The 17,047-nt window shown below is 45.0% G+C and overlaps 1 protein-coding gene across 5 annotated transcripts; it reads left to right on the forward strand.

The window, feature by feature from the left end:
- The first annotated feature begins 306 nt into the window (after positions 1–306).
- Positions 307–16,391, forward strand: tmem177 (transmembrane protein 177). 5 transcript variants are annotated; one of them, XM_072470136.1, is made up of 2 exons: positions 307–410; positions 11,024–16,391. In XM_072470136.1, exon 2 carries the CDS (start codon positions 11,053–11,055, stop codon positions 11,986–11,988), a length of 936 nt encoding a protein of 311 aa, XP_072326237.1. In that variant the 5' UTR covers positions 307–410; positions 11,024–11,052; the 3' UTR covers positions 11,989–16,391. The 5 variants fall into 5 exon arrangements, with proteins under 5 accessions (XP_072326237.1, XP_072326230.1, XP_072326221.1 ...); XM_072470129.1 differs by lacking the exon at positions 307–410 and adding an exon at positions 6,988–7,111; XM_072470120.1 differs by lacking the exon at positions 307–410 and adding an exon at positions 7,062–7,156.
- The last annotated feature ends 656 nt before the right edge of the window (positions 16,392–17,047 follow it).

Consider the following 17,047-nt stretch of genomic DNA (forward strand, 5'->3'; position numbering starts at 1 on the left):
TTCTAAATTACTCTATCCTCCCACTCTAGTCTATTTGTGTGTGGGTGTGTGAAAGTCGGAGAGTTTTTATTATTTTACTTAGACCGGATGAAGTACAATAAAACTACCCTCTCTTTTTTTAACTCAAGAAAATCTGTTTGTGTGTCTTTTACCATAAACAGTTAAACACTCACAAAATTGGCAATGGCATCCTTTTTTTTTAAAATGTATGCACGATTATGTACCACGTACCTGATGGGTACCTCATATGCTGCAGGAAAGTATGTCCCAAAGAGTGGTACATTGGCGAGACCATGCAGACGCTGCAACAACGGATGAACGGACATCACACGACAATCGCCAGGCAGGAATGTTCCCTTCCAGTCGGGGAACACTTCAGCAGTCAAGGGCATTCAACCTCTGATCTTCAGGTAAGCGTTCTCCAAGGCAACCTTCAGGACACGTGACAACACAGAATCGCCGAGCAGAAACTTATAGTCAAGTTCTGCACACATGGGTACGGCCTCAACCGGGACTTTGGATTCATGTCGCTTTACATTCACCCCCCCACCATCTGGCCTGGGCTTGGAAAATCCTACCAACTGTCCTGGCTTGCGACAACTCACACCTCTTTAACCTTGGGTTACCAATATCTCTGGATCTGTAAAGACTTAATTACCTGCAAATGCTCGCATTCAAAGTATCAAAGAACAAAGAACAAAGAAATGTACAGCACAGGAACAGGCCCTTCGGCCCTCCAAGCCCGTGCCGACCATACTGCCCGACTAAACTACAATCTTCTACACTTCCTGGGTCCGTATCCTTCTATTCCCATCCTATTCATATATTTGTCAAGATGCCCCTTAAATGTCCCTATCGTCCCTGCTTCCACTACCTCCTCCGGTAGTGAGTTCCAGGCACCCACTACCCTCTGCGTAAAAAATTTGCCTCGTACATCTACTCTAAACCTTGCCCCTCTCACCTTAAACCTATGCCCCCGAGTAATTGACCCCTCTACCCTGGGGAAAAGCCTCTCTTTTTTTAACTCAAGAAAATCTGTTTGTGTGTCTTTTACCATAAACAGATCATCTTGCGTCTTTGACTTTGTCTATATATATGTTTCTGGAACATACCTCTTCATTAACCTGAGGGAGGAGCAGTGCTCCGAAAGCCAGTCTCACACAGTAATGCAAAAGCAAAATACTGCGTAGGCTGAAAGTATGAAATTAAAACAAAAAGTGTTGGGAATACTCAGCAGGTCAGGCAGGCAGCAATTGTAGAGAGAAATTAGTTTCAGGAAAACCAAAGCATTGGGCAGAATTCTCTGTTTCTCTCCATTTACATTGCCTGGCCTGCTGAGTATTTCCAGCATTTTTTGTTTTTATTTCAGTCTCCCACACACTGCCCTAGAAAGAAGAGGCATAAAACATCCCTTGAGGTGAAGAACATAAGAACTAGGAGCAGGATTAAGCGATCTGGCCCCTCGGGCCTGCTCCGCCATTCAATGAGATCATGGCTGATCTTTTGTGGACTCAGCTCCACTTTCCCGCCTGAACACCATAACCCTTAATCCCTTTATTCTTCAAAAAACTATCTATCTTTATCTTAAAAACATTTAATGAAGGAGCCTCTACTGCTTCACTGGGCAAGGAATTCCATAGATTCACAACCCTTTGGGTGAAGAAGTTCCTCCTAAACTCAGTCCTAAATCTACTTCCCCTTATTTTGAGGCTATGCCCCCTAGTTCTGCTTTCACCCGCCAGTGGAAACAACCTGCCCGCATCTATCCTATCTATTCCCTTCATAATCTTATATGTTTCTATAAGATCCCCCCTCATCCTTCTAAATTCCAACGAGTACAGTCCCAGTCTACTCAACCTCTCCTCGTAATCCAACCCCTTCAGCTCTGGGATTAACCTAGTGAATCTCCTCTGCACACCCTCCAGTGCCAGTACGTCCTTTCTCAAGTAAGGAGACCAAAACTGAACACAATACTCCAGGTGTGGCCTCACTAACACCTTATACAATTGCAGCAGAACCTCCCTAGTCTTAAACTCCATCCCTCTAGCAATGAAGGACAAAATTCCATTCGCCTTCTTAATCACCTGTTGTACCTGTAAACCAACTTTTTTGCGACTCAGGCACTAGCACACACAGGTTTTCTGCACAGCAACATGTTTTAATATTTTATCATTTTAATAATACTCCCTTTTGCTGTTATTCCTACCAAAATGGATAACCTCACATTTGTCAACATTGTATTCCATCTGCCAGACCCTAGCCCATTCACTTAGCCTATCCAAATCCCTCTGCAGACTTCCAGTATCCTCTGCACTTTTTGCTTTACCACTCATCTTAGTGTCGTCTGCAAACTTGGACACATTGCCCTTGGTCCCCAACTCCAAATCATCTATGTAAATTGTGAACAATTGTGGGCCCAACACTGATCCCTGAGGGACACCAATAGCTACTGATTGCCAACCAGAGAAACACCCATTAATCCCCACTCTTTGCTTTCTATTAATTAACCAATCTCTATCCATGCTGCTACTTTACCCTTAATGCCATGCATCTTTATCTTATGCAGCAACCTTTCGTGTGGTACCTTGTCAAAGGCTTTCTGGAAATCCAGATATACCACATCCATTGGCTCCCCGTTATCTACCGCACTGGTAATGTCCTCAAAAAATTCCACTAAATTAGTTAGGCACAAACTGCCCTTTATGAACCCATGCTGCGTCTGCCCAATGGGACAATTTCCATCCAGATGCCTCGCTATTTCTTCCTTGATGATAGATTCCAGCATCTTCCCTACTACCGAAGTTAAGCTCACTGGCCTATAATTACCCGCTTTCTGCCTACCTCCTTTTTTAAACAGTGGTGTCACGTTTGCTAATTTCCAATCCGCCAGGACCACCCCAGAGTCTAGTGAATTTTGGTAAATTATCACTAGTGCATTTGCAATTTCCCTAGCCATCTCTTTTAGCACTCTGGGATGCAGTCCATCAGGGCCAGGAGACTTGTCTACCTTTAGCCCCATTAGCTTGCCCATCACTATCCCCTTAGTGATAACAATCTTCTCAAGGTCCTCACCTGTCATAGCCTCATTTCTATCAGTCACTGGCATGTTATTTGTGTCTTCCACTGAAGACCGACCCAAAAAAAACCTGTTCAGTTCCTCAGCCATTTCCTCATCTCCCATTATTAAATCTCCCTTCTCATCCACTAAAGGACCAATATTTACCTTAGCCACTCTTTTTTGTTTTATATATTTGTAGAAACCTTTACTATCTGTTTTTATATTCTGAGCAAGTTTACTATCATAATCTATCTTATTCTTCTTCATAGGTTTTTTAGTAGCTTTCTGTTGCCCCCTAAAGATTTCCCAGTCCTCTAGTCTCCCACTAATCTTTGCCACTTTTTATGCTTTTTCCTTCAATTTGATACTCTCCCTTATTTCCTTTGATATCCACGGTCAATTTTCCCTCTTTCTACCATCCTTCCTTTTTGTTGGTATAAACCTTTGCTGAGCACTGTGAAAAATCGCTTGGAAGGTTCTCCACTGTTCCTCAACTGTTTCACCATAAAGTCTTTGCTCCCAGTCTACCTTAGCTAGTTCTTCTCTCATCCCATTGTAATCTCCTTTGTTTAAGCACAAAACACTAGTGTTTGATTTTACCTTCTCACCCTCCATCTGTATTTTAAATTCCACCATATTGTGATCGCTCCTTCCGAGAGGATCCCTAATTATGAGATCATGAGTCAATCCTGTCTCATTACACAGGATCAGATCTAGGACCGCTTGTTCCCTCGTAAGTTCCATTACATACTGTTCTAAGAAACCATCGCGGATACATTCTATAAACTCTTCCTCAAGGCTGCCTTGACCGACCTGGTTAAACCAATCGACATGTAGATTAAAATCCCCCATGATAACTGCTGTACCATTTCTACATGCATCAGTTATTTCTTTGTTTATTGCCTGTCCCACCATAATGTTACTATTTGGTGGCCTATAGACTACTCCTATCAGTGACTTTTTTGCCTTACTATTCCTGATTTCCACCCAAATGGATTCAACCTTATCCTCTATAGCACGATGTCATCCCTTATTATTGCCCGGACGTCATCCTTAAATAACAGAGCTACACCACCTTACCATCCACTCTGTCCTTCCAAATAGTTTGATACCCTTGGATATTTAACTCCCAGTCGTGACCATCCTTTAACCATGTTTCAGTAATGGCCACTAAATCATAGTCATTCACGATGATTTGCGCCATCAACTCATTTACCTTATTAGATTTAGCAGTTTGGATCAGAAATTGGCTAGCTGGAAGAAGACAAAGGGTGGTGGTTGATGGGAAATGTTCAGACTGGAGTCCAGTTACTAGTGGTGTACCACAAGGATCTGTTTTGTGGCCTCTGCTGTTTGTCATTTTTATAAATGACCTGGAGGAGGGCATAGAAGGATGGGTGAGTAAATTTGCAGATGATACTAAAGTCGGAGGAGTTGTGGACAGTGCGGAAGGATGTTACAAGTTACAGAAGGACATAGATAAGCTGCAGCGCTGGGCTGAGAGGTGGCAAATGGAGTTCAATGCAGAAAAGTGTAAGGTGATTCATTTTGGAAGGAATAACAGGAAGACAGAGTACTGGGCTAATGGTAAGATTCTTGGCAGTGTGGATGAGCAGAGAGATCTCGGTGTCCATGTACATAGATCCCTGAAAGTTGCCACTCAGGTTGAGAGGGTTGTTAAGAAGGCGTATGGTGTGTTAGCTTTTATTGGTAGAGGGATTGAGTTTCGGAGCCATGAGGTCATGTTGCAGCTGTACAAAACTCTGGTGCAGCCGCATTTGGACTATTGCGTGCAATTCTGATCGCCGCATTATAGGAAGCATGTGGAAGCATTGGAAAGGGTGCAGAGGAGATTTACCAGAATGTTGCCCGGTATGGAGGGAAGATCTTATGAGGAAAGGCTGAGGGACTTGAGGCTGTTTTCGTTAGAGAGAAGAAGGTTAAGAGGTGACTTAATTGAGGCATACAAGATGATCAGAGGATTGGATAGGGTGGACAGTGAGAGCCTTTTTCCTCGGGTGATGATGTCTAGCACGTGGGGACATAGCTTTAAATTGAAGGAAAGATAGATATAAGACAGATGTCAGAGGTAGGTTCTTTACTCAGAGAGTAGTAAGGGTGTGGAATGCCCTGCCTGAAACAGTAGTGGACTCGCCAACACTAAGGGTATTCAAATGGTCATTAGATAGACATATGGACGATAAGGGAATAGTGTAGATGGGCTTTAGAGTGGTTTCACAGGTCGGCGCAACATCGAGGGCCGAAGGGCTTGTACTGCGCTGTAATGTTCTATGTTCTATCTTCTATTCCGAATACTACAAGCATTCAGGTAACGTACACTTATGTTGGCTTTTTTACCTCTGATTTGAATCTTAACACCTCAATCAGTAACCTCTCCTAAGTTATATTTCCTCTTAACTTTTCTCCTAATTTTCCTTGTCGTTGAACCCATATCTTCATGTAACAACCTGCCACGTCTCTTACCATTAATGTTTTTACTTCCCGTTTTAGTCCTTTTAGTATTACTGGTCCTATTCACTGAGCTCCCCTCAGTCACTGTACATTGTACTGTCGCCCTTTTTAATTTTTGACTATGACTCCTCTGCCTTACATTTTCCCCCTTACTGCCTTTTGTTTCTGTCAATGTTTTACTACCTTCCAACTTCCTGCATCGGTTCCCATCCCCCTGCCACATTAGAACAAGTCAGAGTCAAAACAAGGGACAATCCTTTAAAATGCAGGACAGTTGGTCGCCTTGAGAGGCGGGGAGGTGGATTTTTAAATTGTTTTTTAGGGTGTGGGTATCATTGGTTAAGCCACCATTTATTAACCACCCCTAGTCGTCCTTGAGAAGGTGGTTTTCCAGCGCCTTCTTGAGCCGCTACAGTCCATGTGGTGCAAGTACTCCCACAGTGTTGTTAGGAAGGAAGGTCCAGGAATTTGACCAGTGACAGTGAAGGAACGGCGATACAGTTCCAAGTCAGGATGGTGTGTAGCATGGAGGGGAACTTCCTTGGTGGGGTTCCTGTGCACCTGCCACTCTTGTCCTTCTACGTGGTAGAGGTTTAAGGTTTGGAAAGTGCTGTTGCAGAATCTTTGATGAGTTCCTCAGCAAATGTGCATCTTGTAGATCAGGCTTGTCCAATCCTAGGCCCACAGGCTACAGTGCAGCTGGTGAAACCCTCTCTTTGGCCCCTGAATCAATTGTTGAAAGGGATGTTAAGACAAGCAAGTGAGTTTGCACAGCTGCCTCACAGCGCCAGGGAATCGGGTTCAATTCTGACCTCTGGTGACTGTGTGGAGTTTGCACTTTTACCCAGTGTCTGCGTGGGTTTCCTCCGGGTGCTCCGGTTTCCTCCCACAGTCCAAAGATGTGGAGGTTAGACGGATTGGTCATGTTAAATGTCCCCTTAATGTCCAGGGATTTGCAGGTTAGGTGGGGTTACAGGATTGGAGTGGGGTGGTGGGGTGCTCTTTCGGAAGGTTGCTGCAGATACGATGTGCCGAATGGCCTCCTGCTGCACTGTATGAAGTCTCCCCATTGATGATAATGCTAATGCAGTGACGGTAATGCCATTGAATGTCAAGGAGGAATGGTTAGATTCTCTCTTGTCATTGCCTGGCACTTACATGATGCCAATGCTGCTTAATAAAATTAGCTCTTAAAACATATTTTACCACAACATCTCCCACGAGGTGCTCTCCAGTACACTTATTAACCCTACTTTATTCATTGGCTCGAGAACAAATGGTTCATGGATTTTACCTTACAAAGATGGCCGCTCATTGATCGACCCTCTCATTCGCCGGCCCCGGACCTTACAAAGATGGCCGCTCATTGATCGACCCTCTTGTTCGCCGGCCCCGGACCTTACAAAGATGGCCGCTCATTGATCGACGCTCTCCGGCCCTGGCCCTTACAAAGATGGCGGCGCCCGCGACCTCGTTCGTTTGAGCCTGGGGATCACGTGTTCCGGAATCCTACCGTATTCCGGCCCCTGCGGCTGTCGTAAAGCGGCGTCCGCCTCCTCCTGCGGTTTCTTGGAGCCGGAGGTAAAGATGGAGAGCAAATTGGCGTCAGGGGGAGTGGGTGAAAACGTGGGTAGTGATCAGTTTGTTTGCTAGATAATGTGGTGAGTCGGCGCCGGTGTCTGGGTGGTTTGGGGGGGGGGGGGGGGGGGGGGGATTGGGATCAGGCTGCAGCTGCTGAATCTGCCCCGGGAATCCAACCCCAGCCTCTGGGCGGGTTTTGCTCCACCTGGTGCTGCTCGTTTTAAAAGAAGAAACTTCTCCATTCACAAATACATGTTTGCAAGGCGGTCATGGAGGAAAGGGGGCTGCAGTTCAAGCTGCTGCACTGCAGATCCACCCTAAAGGGTCTCAATTACTCCAGGACAGACTGGGCTTGAGGCGCGCGCCAGGCCTCTGGCACCCTCTACCACCCAGAAGGACAAGGGCAGCAGATATCTGGGAACACCACCAACTTAAATTCCCCTCCAAACCACACACCGTTCTAGGGTGACCGACTCCTGGTGAACATTTTAAGGGCTTCGTTGTTGGCGGCTCAAAGCTGCAAGGGGGTGAGGGTGCCGTGGAAGCTGTAAGGGATGGTGGGGAAAGTGAACATGTACCAGTTGTTGGTGTCAAGCTGCTGGGAGGGAGATTGTGTCGCGTGCGCAAATTGCAAACAGTGTCCCAGGTGGAGGCAATTTGAGGTGAACTGAGCAAATAAGGGACAACCCTGTATTTTACAGAATCATTAGTCACCCTGCACCATTCTGACTTGGAACTATGTTGCTGATCCTTTTCTGTCATTGGGTCAGAATCCTGGAACTGCCTTAACAGCACTGAGGGTGTACCATATGGCATGGTACACAGTGGTTAGCACTTGCTTCACAACGCTAGGGACCCGGATTCGATTCCAGGCTTGGGTCTCTGTCCATGCGGAGTCTGCATGTTCCCTGTGGCTGCGTAGGTTTCCTCCGGATGCTCCGGTTTCTTCCCATAGTCGAAAGATGTGCAGGTTAGGTGGATTGGTCATGCTAAATTGCCCTGTAGTGTCCAAACGTTGAGGGGTGCTGGGTTCCAGGGATAGGGTGGAGGTGTGGGCTTCGGTAGGGTGTTCTTTCAGGGACCGGTGTAGACTCGATGGGCCATAATAATCGCTTATTGTCACAAGTAGGCTTCAATGAAGTTACTGTGAAAAGTCCCTAGTCGCCACCTTCTGGCACCTGTGGCCGGTTTCTGCACTGTACATTCTATGATATGGACTACAATGGTTAATAAAGGCAGCTCACCAGCAATTAGGGATGGGCAATAAATGCTGGTCTTGTCAGTGACCCCAGGCCTCTTGAGACAGTAATTTAAAAAATATATATTGAAGGGTGATAGAACATAGAACATACAATGCATTGGTACGGCCACACTTGGAATACTGTGTGCAGTTCTGGCACCCTATTATAGAAAGGATATTATTAAACTAGAAAGAGTGCAGAAAAGATTTACTAGGATGTTGCCGGGACTTGATGGTTTGTGTTATAAGGAGAGGCTGGATAGACTGGGACTTTTTTCCCTGGAGCGTAGGAGGCTTAGGGGTGATCTTATAGAGGTCTATAAAATAATGAGGGGCATAGATAAGGTAGATAGTCAACATCTTTTCCCAAAGGTAGGGGAGTCTAAAACTAGAGGGCATAGGTTTAAGGTGAGAGGGGAGAGATTCAGAAGGGCCCAGAGGGGCAATTTCTTCACTCAGAGGGTAGTGAGTGTCTGGAATGGGCTGCCAGAGGTAGTAGTAGAAGCGGGTACAATTGTGTCTTTCAAAAAACATTTAGATGGTTACATGGGTAAGATGGGTATAGAGGGTTATGGGCCAAGTGCGGGCAACTGGGACTAGCTTAATGGTAAAAAACTGGGCGGCATGGACTGGTTGGGCCGAAGGGCCTGTTTCCATGCTGTAAACTTCTATGATTCTATGCAGAAGGAGGCCATTCAGTCCATCGAGTCTGCACCGACACATTTTAAGCCCTCACTTCCACTCTACCCCTGTAACCCAATAACCCCTCCTATCCTTTTTGGACACTAAGGGCAATTTAGCATGTCCAATCCACATACCCTGCATGTCTTTGGACTGTGGGAGCAAACCAGAGCACCCGGAGGAAACCCACGCAGACATTGGGAGAATGTGCAGACTCCGCACAGACAGTGACCCAGCAGGAAATCATCTGGGACCCTGGCGCTGTGAAGCTACCGTGCTACCCAAAATGATCTGATTGAGCTGTTTCAAATGTTAAAGGTAGCTATGGAGGTATTTCCTCTGGTGAAGAAATTAAAAGCAATGGACATGATCTTAAGTTTGAGCCTGTTTCAGAAAGAAATCTGGAACACCCACATCCCATGAAAAGAAGAAAGGACACGATGGGCTGAATGGCCTACCTCTGCATTTATCTAAAGCACAAGTGGACCCTGCCATGTACGTTTGTTCCTTATGAAGCTTTAATCAAGGAAAGCAGAACTTTGTATACTGGTGACAACAATAACTTAATTATGTAGTGGCTTAAGTGTAATGATAGATCCCAAAGTTCATCACCAAGCCACATAACAAACATGACTAAATGACAAAAAGCTTTGTTAAAAGGGGTAAGTTTTAACAAATATTTTGAGTGGCAGCGAATGTTAGGGAGGAAATTCAGCTCCTCAGCCATTTAAGGCATTACCGTCAGTGGTAGAGCGATTCAAATTGGGGATACTCAAGAAGCTAGAATTACATAAGCACAGGGGGCGGGAGTAGTGGGATTGGAGAAGATTAGAGATGGGCGGCACGGTAGCACAGTGTTAGCACTGTTGCTTCACAGCATCAGAGTCCTGGGTTCAATTCCCTCTTGGGTCACTGTCTGTGCGGAGTCTGCTTGTTCTCCCTGTGTCTGTGTGGGTCTCCCACAAGTCCCGAAAGACGTGCTGTTAGGTGAATTGGACATTCTGAATTCTCCCTCAGTGTACCCGACCAGGCGCCGGCTAGGGAATTTTCACAGTAACTTCATTGCAGTGTTAATGTAAGCCTACTTGTGACAATAATAAAGATTATTATTATAACATGGCGAATCAGTGCCTACTTGTTTGTGGAAGTGGAACTGCAGTTATACTTTTCATTTTTCTCTACATCAGACAAATTAAAAAGCGGGTGTAGACTGTTCACCCCCTGCTCCACCATTTGATAAGATAATGGCTAATCTGATTGTGGTTCAACTCTACTTTACTGTCTACCCCTATAACTTTAGATTATTGATTGACAGGGCAGACAATCTAACTCCACCTCAAAAAGATTCAATGACCTTCCCTCAATGCTCCCTGTGGAAGAGAATACCACAGACTAACAATCTTATGAAAGAAAAAAAGATTCTCCCTACCAGTCATAGAAAGTTGATGGCACAAAAAGAGACCGCTTGGCTCATCTTGTCTTCATCGGCCAAAGAAATTAACCACTCGGCTGAAATCACACTTTCCAGCATTTGGTCGGTAGCCCTGCAGGGTACAGCACATGAGGTGCACATCCAGATACCTTTTATCTCAGTCTTAAATGGGCGACCCCTTAATTTTAAACTCTGTCTCTAGTTCTCCATAAGAGGAAACATCCTCTCCAGTATCTTGAATAAGTAATAGTGTGCGCGATCTTGTTTAATAGTAGATTTTTAAAATGCAGTAGCTAAGGACCTGCCAGAAATGTGTCTCCACTGCTAATCGCTCCCAGCATTTTATTTACTGATGCTGTAGTACAAATTAACTTAAATTAAGAGTCAGACTGAAAACCATACAGGTTGGAAATACATGTTTGTAGATGACAGGAAAGTGTTACTTTGGAATGACTTTGTTTCTCTCCCCTAGTGTAATAGTTTTAGATTTTCAATTTTTTAGTTAAAGTATTTGATTTGTTCACTCGCCCATGTCTAAATATGATATTGTCTCTTACAGATAAACAAGCTCCTACATACAGGTGGGGGATGGCGAGCCAGTTTGTTAGGAAACTTGCTGTATTTGCCAGCAAGCATCGAATAAAGTTGCTGGCTGTTTCCTGTGGAGGGCTGTTTGTTGCCAATGCCTTCTGCCATGTTTTCCCCCAGCGGACATATGGAAAGTTGTACCAAGCTTGGTCAAGAGGGGTCCCTGCTCAACTCTCGGACAAATTGCAGAATACTTTTCAGGAGGTGCTTAAAGATGCTGGGGTGGACTCGGCACCAAATTACGCAGCGTTCTCTGCCTTCAGCTTTCAGCCAGTGAGTGCGGGTGTTCCTTGGCTACCAGCTGGTGCCATCGTTGGCATCCCTGCCAATTTCAATAGCTCAGCTGATGAGGGGAAAGGGATAACCAATCGAATTGTCATGATCAATGGCAGAGACGTCAAGTGGGACAGTGAGGTTGGAAAAGCCCTCCGAGAATCCCTCACCTTCTCCTCTGATGCACAGAAGTTTGCCATTGCGAGAGAGATTATATATTTACAGAGCAACAGCCCCATCATTCATTCACTGGTGGGATCAGCCTGTTTGGCGGGTACGTATCTGACTGGAGTGGCAGCAAAACAAGCCCTTGGCCTTTACTCTGGCCCTTTAATGTTGCGTGGCTTTTATAACCTGGCTGTAGCAGCAATGGGACTTGTGGGTTATTTTCTTCTTTCTGATGCAGTTAGTCACTGGCTTGACTACAGATCGGATCGCCGGACAGCTACAATATCAAAGAACTATGCAGAAGGCGGTATTGAGTTTTATGATAAAGTGCTTGCACGGAATAAAACGTTTCGTTCTCTCCTGGGCAAAAAAGGAGTGGAAATGTATGCAACCAATGGAAACCTGTTCCCAAAGCATTGGTTCAGACTAAAACATGCTCCATACACCTCCAGGAAAGAGATGATTGAAAATACTCTGAAGGATTGCTGGATGTAAACTAATGGCTGGCACCCCATCCACCAAATTAAACATGAACTTTCTCCACCACCTATGTACAGTGGCAGCACCATGCACCATGTAAAAGATGCACTGCAGCAATTCATCAAAGTTTCTTCAATGGCACCTTCCAAAGCTGCGGTCCCTACCTAGAAGGACAAAGGCAGCAGATGCAAGGCAACGCAATCGCCTGCAAGTTCCTCTCCAGGCCACACCCCACCCCAACTTGGATCTTTGTTGCCATTTTTGCACTGTCGGTGTACCTGCGCCAGATGTAAAGCAGCGGTTCAAGAAGGTGGTTCAAATCACCTCGAGGTCAATTAGGGGTGGGCAGCAAATGCTGGCCTTGCCAGCGATGCCCACATAACGTGAAAGAAAAAAGGGAAAAATGATCTGATGGTATTTATTTGTATGTTATCATGTGTCAGCGAATTCTCTTCAATTTCACTTTACCCTCATCCCGGGTTTCTGTGTTCCTCTGAACCAGTTTTCCTTTCTCCACGTATTGTTTTTACAGCCCTCCTATAGGAGGAGGAGCCTAACATCCCAAAAATGAATTTTGTGGTCAGCAAGCTCAGACCCTGCACTTTACAACAAAGTATGCCAGTACAGTGATTAATAATGTCAGATTCCCTGGTTTTTGCGACTTGACGTCTACTGCATTCACTTTTATAGCATCCCAATGCCAGGGACCCGGGTTCAATTCCAGCCTTGGTTGACTGTGGAATTTGCACATTCTTCCTGTGTCTGCTTTGGTTTCCTCCCACAGTCTAAAGATGTGCCGGTTACGTGATTATGGAAATAGGGCAGGGGAGTGGGCCTAGATGAGGTGCTCTTTCGGGGGGAGGGGGGATTGGTGTTGACTCGATGGGCCAAATGGCCTCCATCTGCTCTGTACGGATTCGATGACAAGCCGGTATTCTGGAGTTTTTCTTTGCCTTTTTGACGATGAAGAATAAATTTGGGCTTCAAAAGTTATTAAATCCATGAGCATGATGATTTTGCATGGTCTGTTGGAAGGTGTAGATTTAAATCAGTCAGTAACCTTTTCTTCATGTCGCCTTACATTGACTAGGAAGGAAACATATTTGTTGGAGGTGTTGACGAATAGCAGTTCTAGCAGAAATTGCAAATTAAGCATTCATACAATCATAGAATCTCTACAGTGCAGAAAGAGGCTACTTGGCCCATCGAGTCTGCACCAACCCTCTGCAAGAGCACCCTACCTAGGCCCAATCCCTCACCCTAACCCCATAATCCCACCTAGGGAACATTTAGTGTAGCCAGTCCACGTAACCGGCACATCTTTGAACTGTGGGAGGAAACCGGAGCACCCAGAGGAAAACCACGCAGACACTGGAAGAATGTGCAAATTCTACACAGACAGTTGCCCGAGGTCGGAATCAAACCCGGATCTCTTGCGTTGTGAGGCAGCAGTGTTAACCGCCGTGCCACCATGCCGCATGAGTGAAAGCGCTTGATGACTAAATGAGCTGAGTTTTAATGCCGGTCTTAATTGATGGTCAACTCTTGAACTTGCCAAGCAGGGTGAATTTCAACAGTCTGATTACTAGAGTGGGAAAAACCTATCCAAGAAGGATCACCATCCATATTGATGGAAGTAACGAGAGTGGAGAGAGGCATGATGTGTGTGATTGGACTACCTCTTTCTCAGTATCAGAAATACAGCAACGTCATGGATTTGGGTAATTAATGGGGGTGGGAACATTATGAAGCATTAACTTTCACCCTTTTCCATTACATTTGATATTTAAGACCATTATGAAATGAAAATGAAATCAAACCGTGCACATGAATCAGGAATGAAAATGCAAGAAGTGAAAATAAACAATGCATTGTTAAAACATAGAACATTACAGCGCAGTACAGGCCCTTCGGCCCTCGATGTTGCGCCGACCTGTGAAACCATTCTAAAGCCCATCTACACTATTCCCTTATCGTCCATATGTCTATCCAATGACCATTTGAATGCCCTTAGTCTTGGCGAGTCCACTACTGTTGCAGGCAGGGCATTCCATGCCCTTACTACTCTCTGAGTAAAGAACCTACCTCAGACATCTGTCTTATATCTATCTCCCCTCAATTTAAAGCTATGTCCCCTCATGCTAGACATCCCAATCTGTGGAAAAAGGCTCTCACTGTCCACCCTGTCCAATCCTCTGATCATCTTGTATGCCTCAATTAAGTCACCTCTTAACATTCTCTCTAACGAAAACAGCCTCAAGTCCCTCAGCCTTTCCTCATAAGATCTTCCCTCCATACCAGGCAACATTCTGGTAAATCTCCTCTGCACCCTCCAATGCTTCCACATCCTTCCTATAATGCGGTGACCAGAATTGCACGCAATACTCTAAATGCGGCCGCACCAGAGTTTTGTACAGCTGCAACATGACCTCATGGCTCCGAAACTCAATCCCTCTACCAATAAAAACTAACACACCGTACGCCTTCTTAACAACCCTCTCAACCTGAGTGGCAACTTTCAGGGATCTATGTACATGGACACCGAGACCTCTCTGCTCATTCACACTGCCAAGAATCTTACCATTAGCCCAGTACTTTGTCTTCCTGTTATTCCTTCCAAAATGAATCACCTGACACTTTTCTGCATTAAACTCCATTTGCCACCTCAGCCCAGTGCTGCAGCTTATCTATGTCCCTCTGTAACTTGTAACACCTTTCCGCACTGTCCACAACTCCACCGACTTTAGTGTCATCTGCAAATTTACTCACCCATCCTTCTACGCCCTCCTCCAGGTCATTTATAAAAATGACAAACAGCAGTGGCCCCAAAACAGATCCTTGTGGTACACCACTAGTAACTGGACTCCAGTCTGAACACTTCCCATCAACCACCACCCTTTTTCTTCTTCCAGCTAGCCAATTTCTGATCCAAACTGCTAAATCACCCTGAATCCCATGCCTCTGTATTTTCTGCAGTAGCCTACCATGGGGAACCTTATCAAACGCTTTACTGAAATCCATATACACCACATCAACTGCTTTACCCTCATCCACCTGCTTGGTCACCTTCTCAGAGAACTCAATAAGGTTTGTGAGGCACGACCTACCCGTCACAAAACTGTGTTGACTATCTCTAATCAAATTATTCCTTTCCAGATGATTATACACCCTATCTCTTATAAACCTTTCCAAGATTTTGCCCACAACAGAAGTGAGGCTCACTGGTCTATAGTTACCGGGGTTGTCTCTACTCCCCTTCTTGAACAAGGGGACAACATTTGCTATCCTCCAGTCTTCTGGCACTGTTCCTGTGGACAAAGATGACTTAAAGATCAAAGCCAAAGGCTCATCAATCTCCTCCCTAGCTTCCCAGAGAATCCTAGGATAAATCCCATCCGGCCCAAGGGACTTATCTATTTTCACACTTTCCAGAATTGCTAACACCTCCTCCTTATGAACCTCAAGCCCTTCTAGTCTAGTAGCCTGAATCTCAGTATTCTCCTCGACAACATTGTCTCTTTCCTGTGTGAATACTGACGAAAAATATTCATTTCGCACCTCTTCTATCTCCTCGGACTCCAAGCACAACTTCCCACTACTATCCTTGACTGGCCCTACTCTTACCCTAGTCATTCTTTTATTCCTGACATATCTATAGTTAATTACCCCAAAGTTTAATTCTTGCAAAAATATTGCAAATAATAAGTGTTCACATTAAATAAGTGTATGAGTGCCAGCTGAGTGTTAGGAGGCTGAATGGAACTGAGTTTTTTTTTCAGGTGCCAACAAGGCATATTTTAATACGTCTGATAATGTGCAAGAAGTGCTTCCAACTTGATTTCCTACTTTGAGTTGTCATTGTGCCGAATGGTGAATTTCACCGGCATGTGCGTATAACATTCACTGAAGGTGCTACACTCCACAGTTAAAATCATTAAAATATTGGTAATGCAATACAGGTTGAGCACCCCTTATCCGGAATGCTTGGGGCATGGGGGATCCGGATATCAGATTTTGGAATATAATGTGCATCTGCTGCGCGTTGGGAATTGCACATGTGCGGCACGTGTTGGGAACTGTGCATGTATGGTGCATTGGAAACTGCGTATATGCGGGCGTTAGGACCTGCGCATCGCCCGGGGAACCGTGACATCACGTTGGCACTGCCGCTCAAAAAAGTGCTGATTTCACAGAATTTTTCAGTTTTCGGAATTTCGGATAAGGGATGCTCAAGCTGTATTTGCATTCTGCCTGAACAATATTCCCAAAAGCGAAATGTTAGGAATTTTGTGCTGCTTTCGTGAGGCCGGCTCTTTCTCTTGTTGCACTCTTTATTTGCTTAAATTAAGACGACTAACTTCCATAACTTATATGCTGTCTGCAATAATTTGTATAAAATAAAGAATTCTTCCATCATTCTGGGCTGTATTCGATCCCATGTTTCATTGAAAGGTCATTGCATTCGGCCACCAAAACCTGTAGAAAACTAATTAGTTGTACTTGCAAGATGAGTAGATCTTTAATTAAACCTACACACATGTTTCGCCAAGGCACAGCTGCTGGTATGTATTCATCATTTGGAAACAATAGCTAAAGCATTGCAAACTGGAAGGTGAACGATCTGTATTTGTGTATAGTCCTGTTACTTAGACAGTGCACTTGACCAAGAATATTCAACGTTCAAACTGAATCGTGGCCAATTTTGGCTTGCTAGTGCCCTACAGACCTGAATCCACCAGACTTTTTGAGTTAGCCCATTTGCTTAACCATTGTAGGTGGAGTGCATAAAAACAAGTCATGTGCTAAGAGTGGAAAGTAGAATCCAGCTTTGGTAAGCCTCGCTGAAGATCGCTGGGGGGCAGCAGTTCAGTGGGCAAGCCGAGCTCACAGCCAAATCAAGATACTGGATGGCTTGTCATTTTATATCATTTTTCAAGACTGTCTTCCATTGGAGCAATTGGCACAATTAACCGGAGAAAGGAACTTCTTTAACCCGCAATTTGTCTTCATTCTCAGGAGGTGGATATCACTGGCAAGAGTGGCATTTATTGTCCATCCCGGGTATCCTGACAAC

This window comes from Scyliorhinus torazame, chromosome 2 (assembly GCF_047496885.1).
Source record: "Scyliorhinus torazame isolate Kashiwa2021f chromosome 2, sScyTor2.1, whole genome shotgun sequence".
NCBI lineage: Eukaryota > Metazoa > Chordata > Chondrichthyes > Carcharhiniformes > Scyliorhinidae > Scyliorhinus > Scyliorhinus torazame.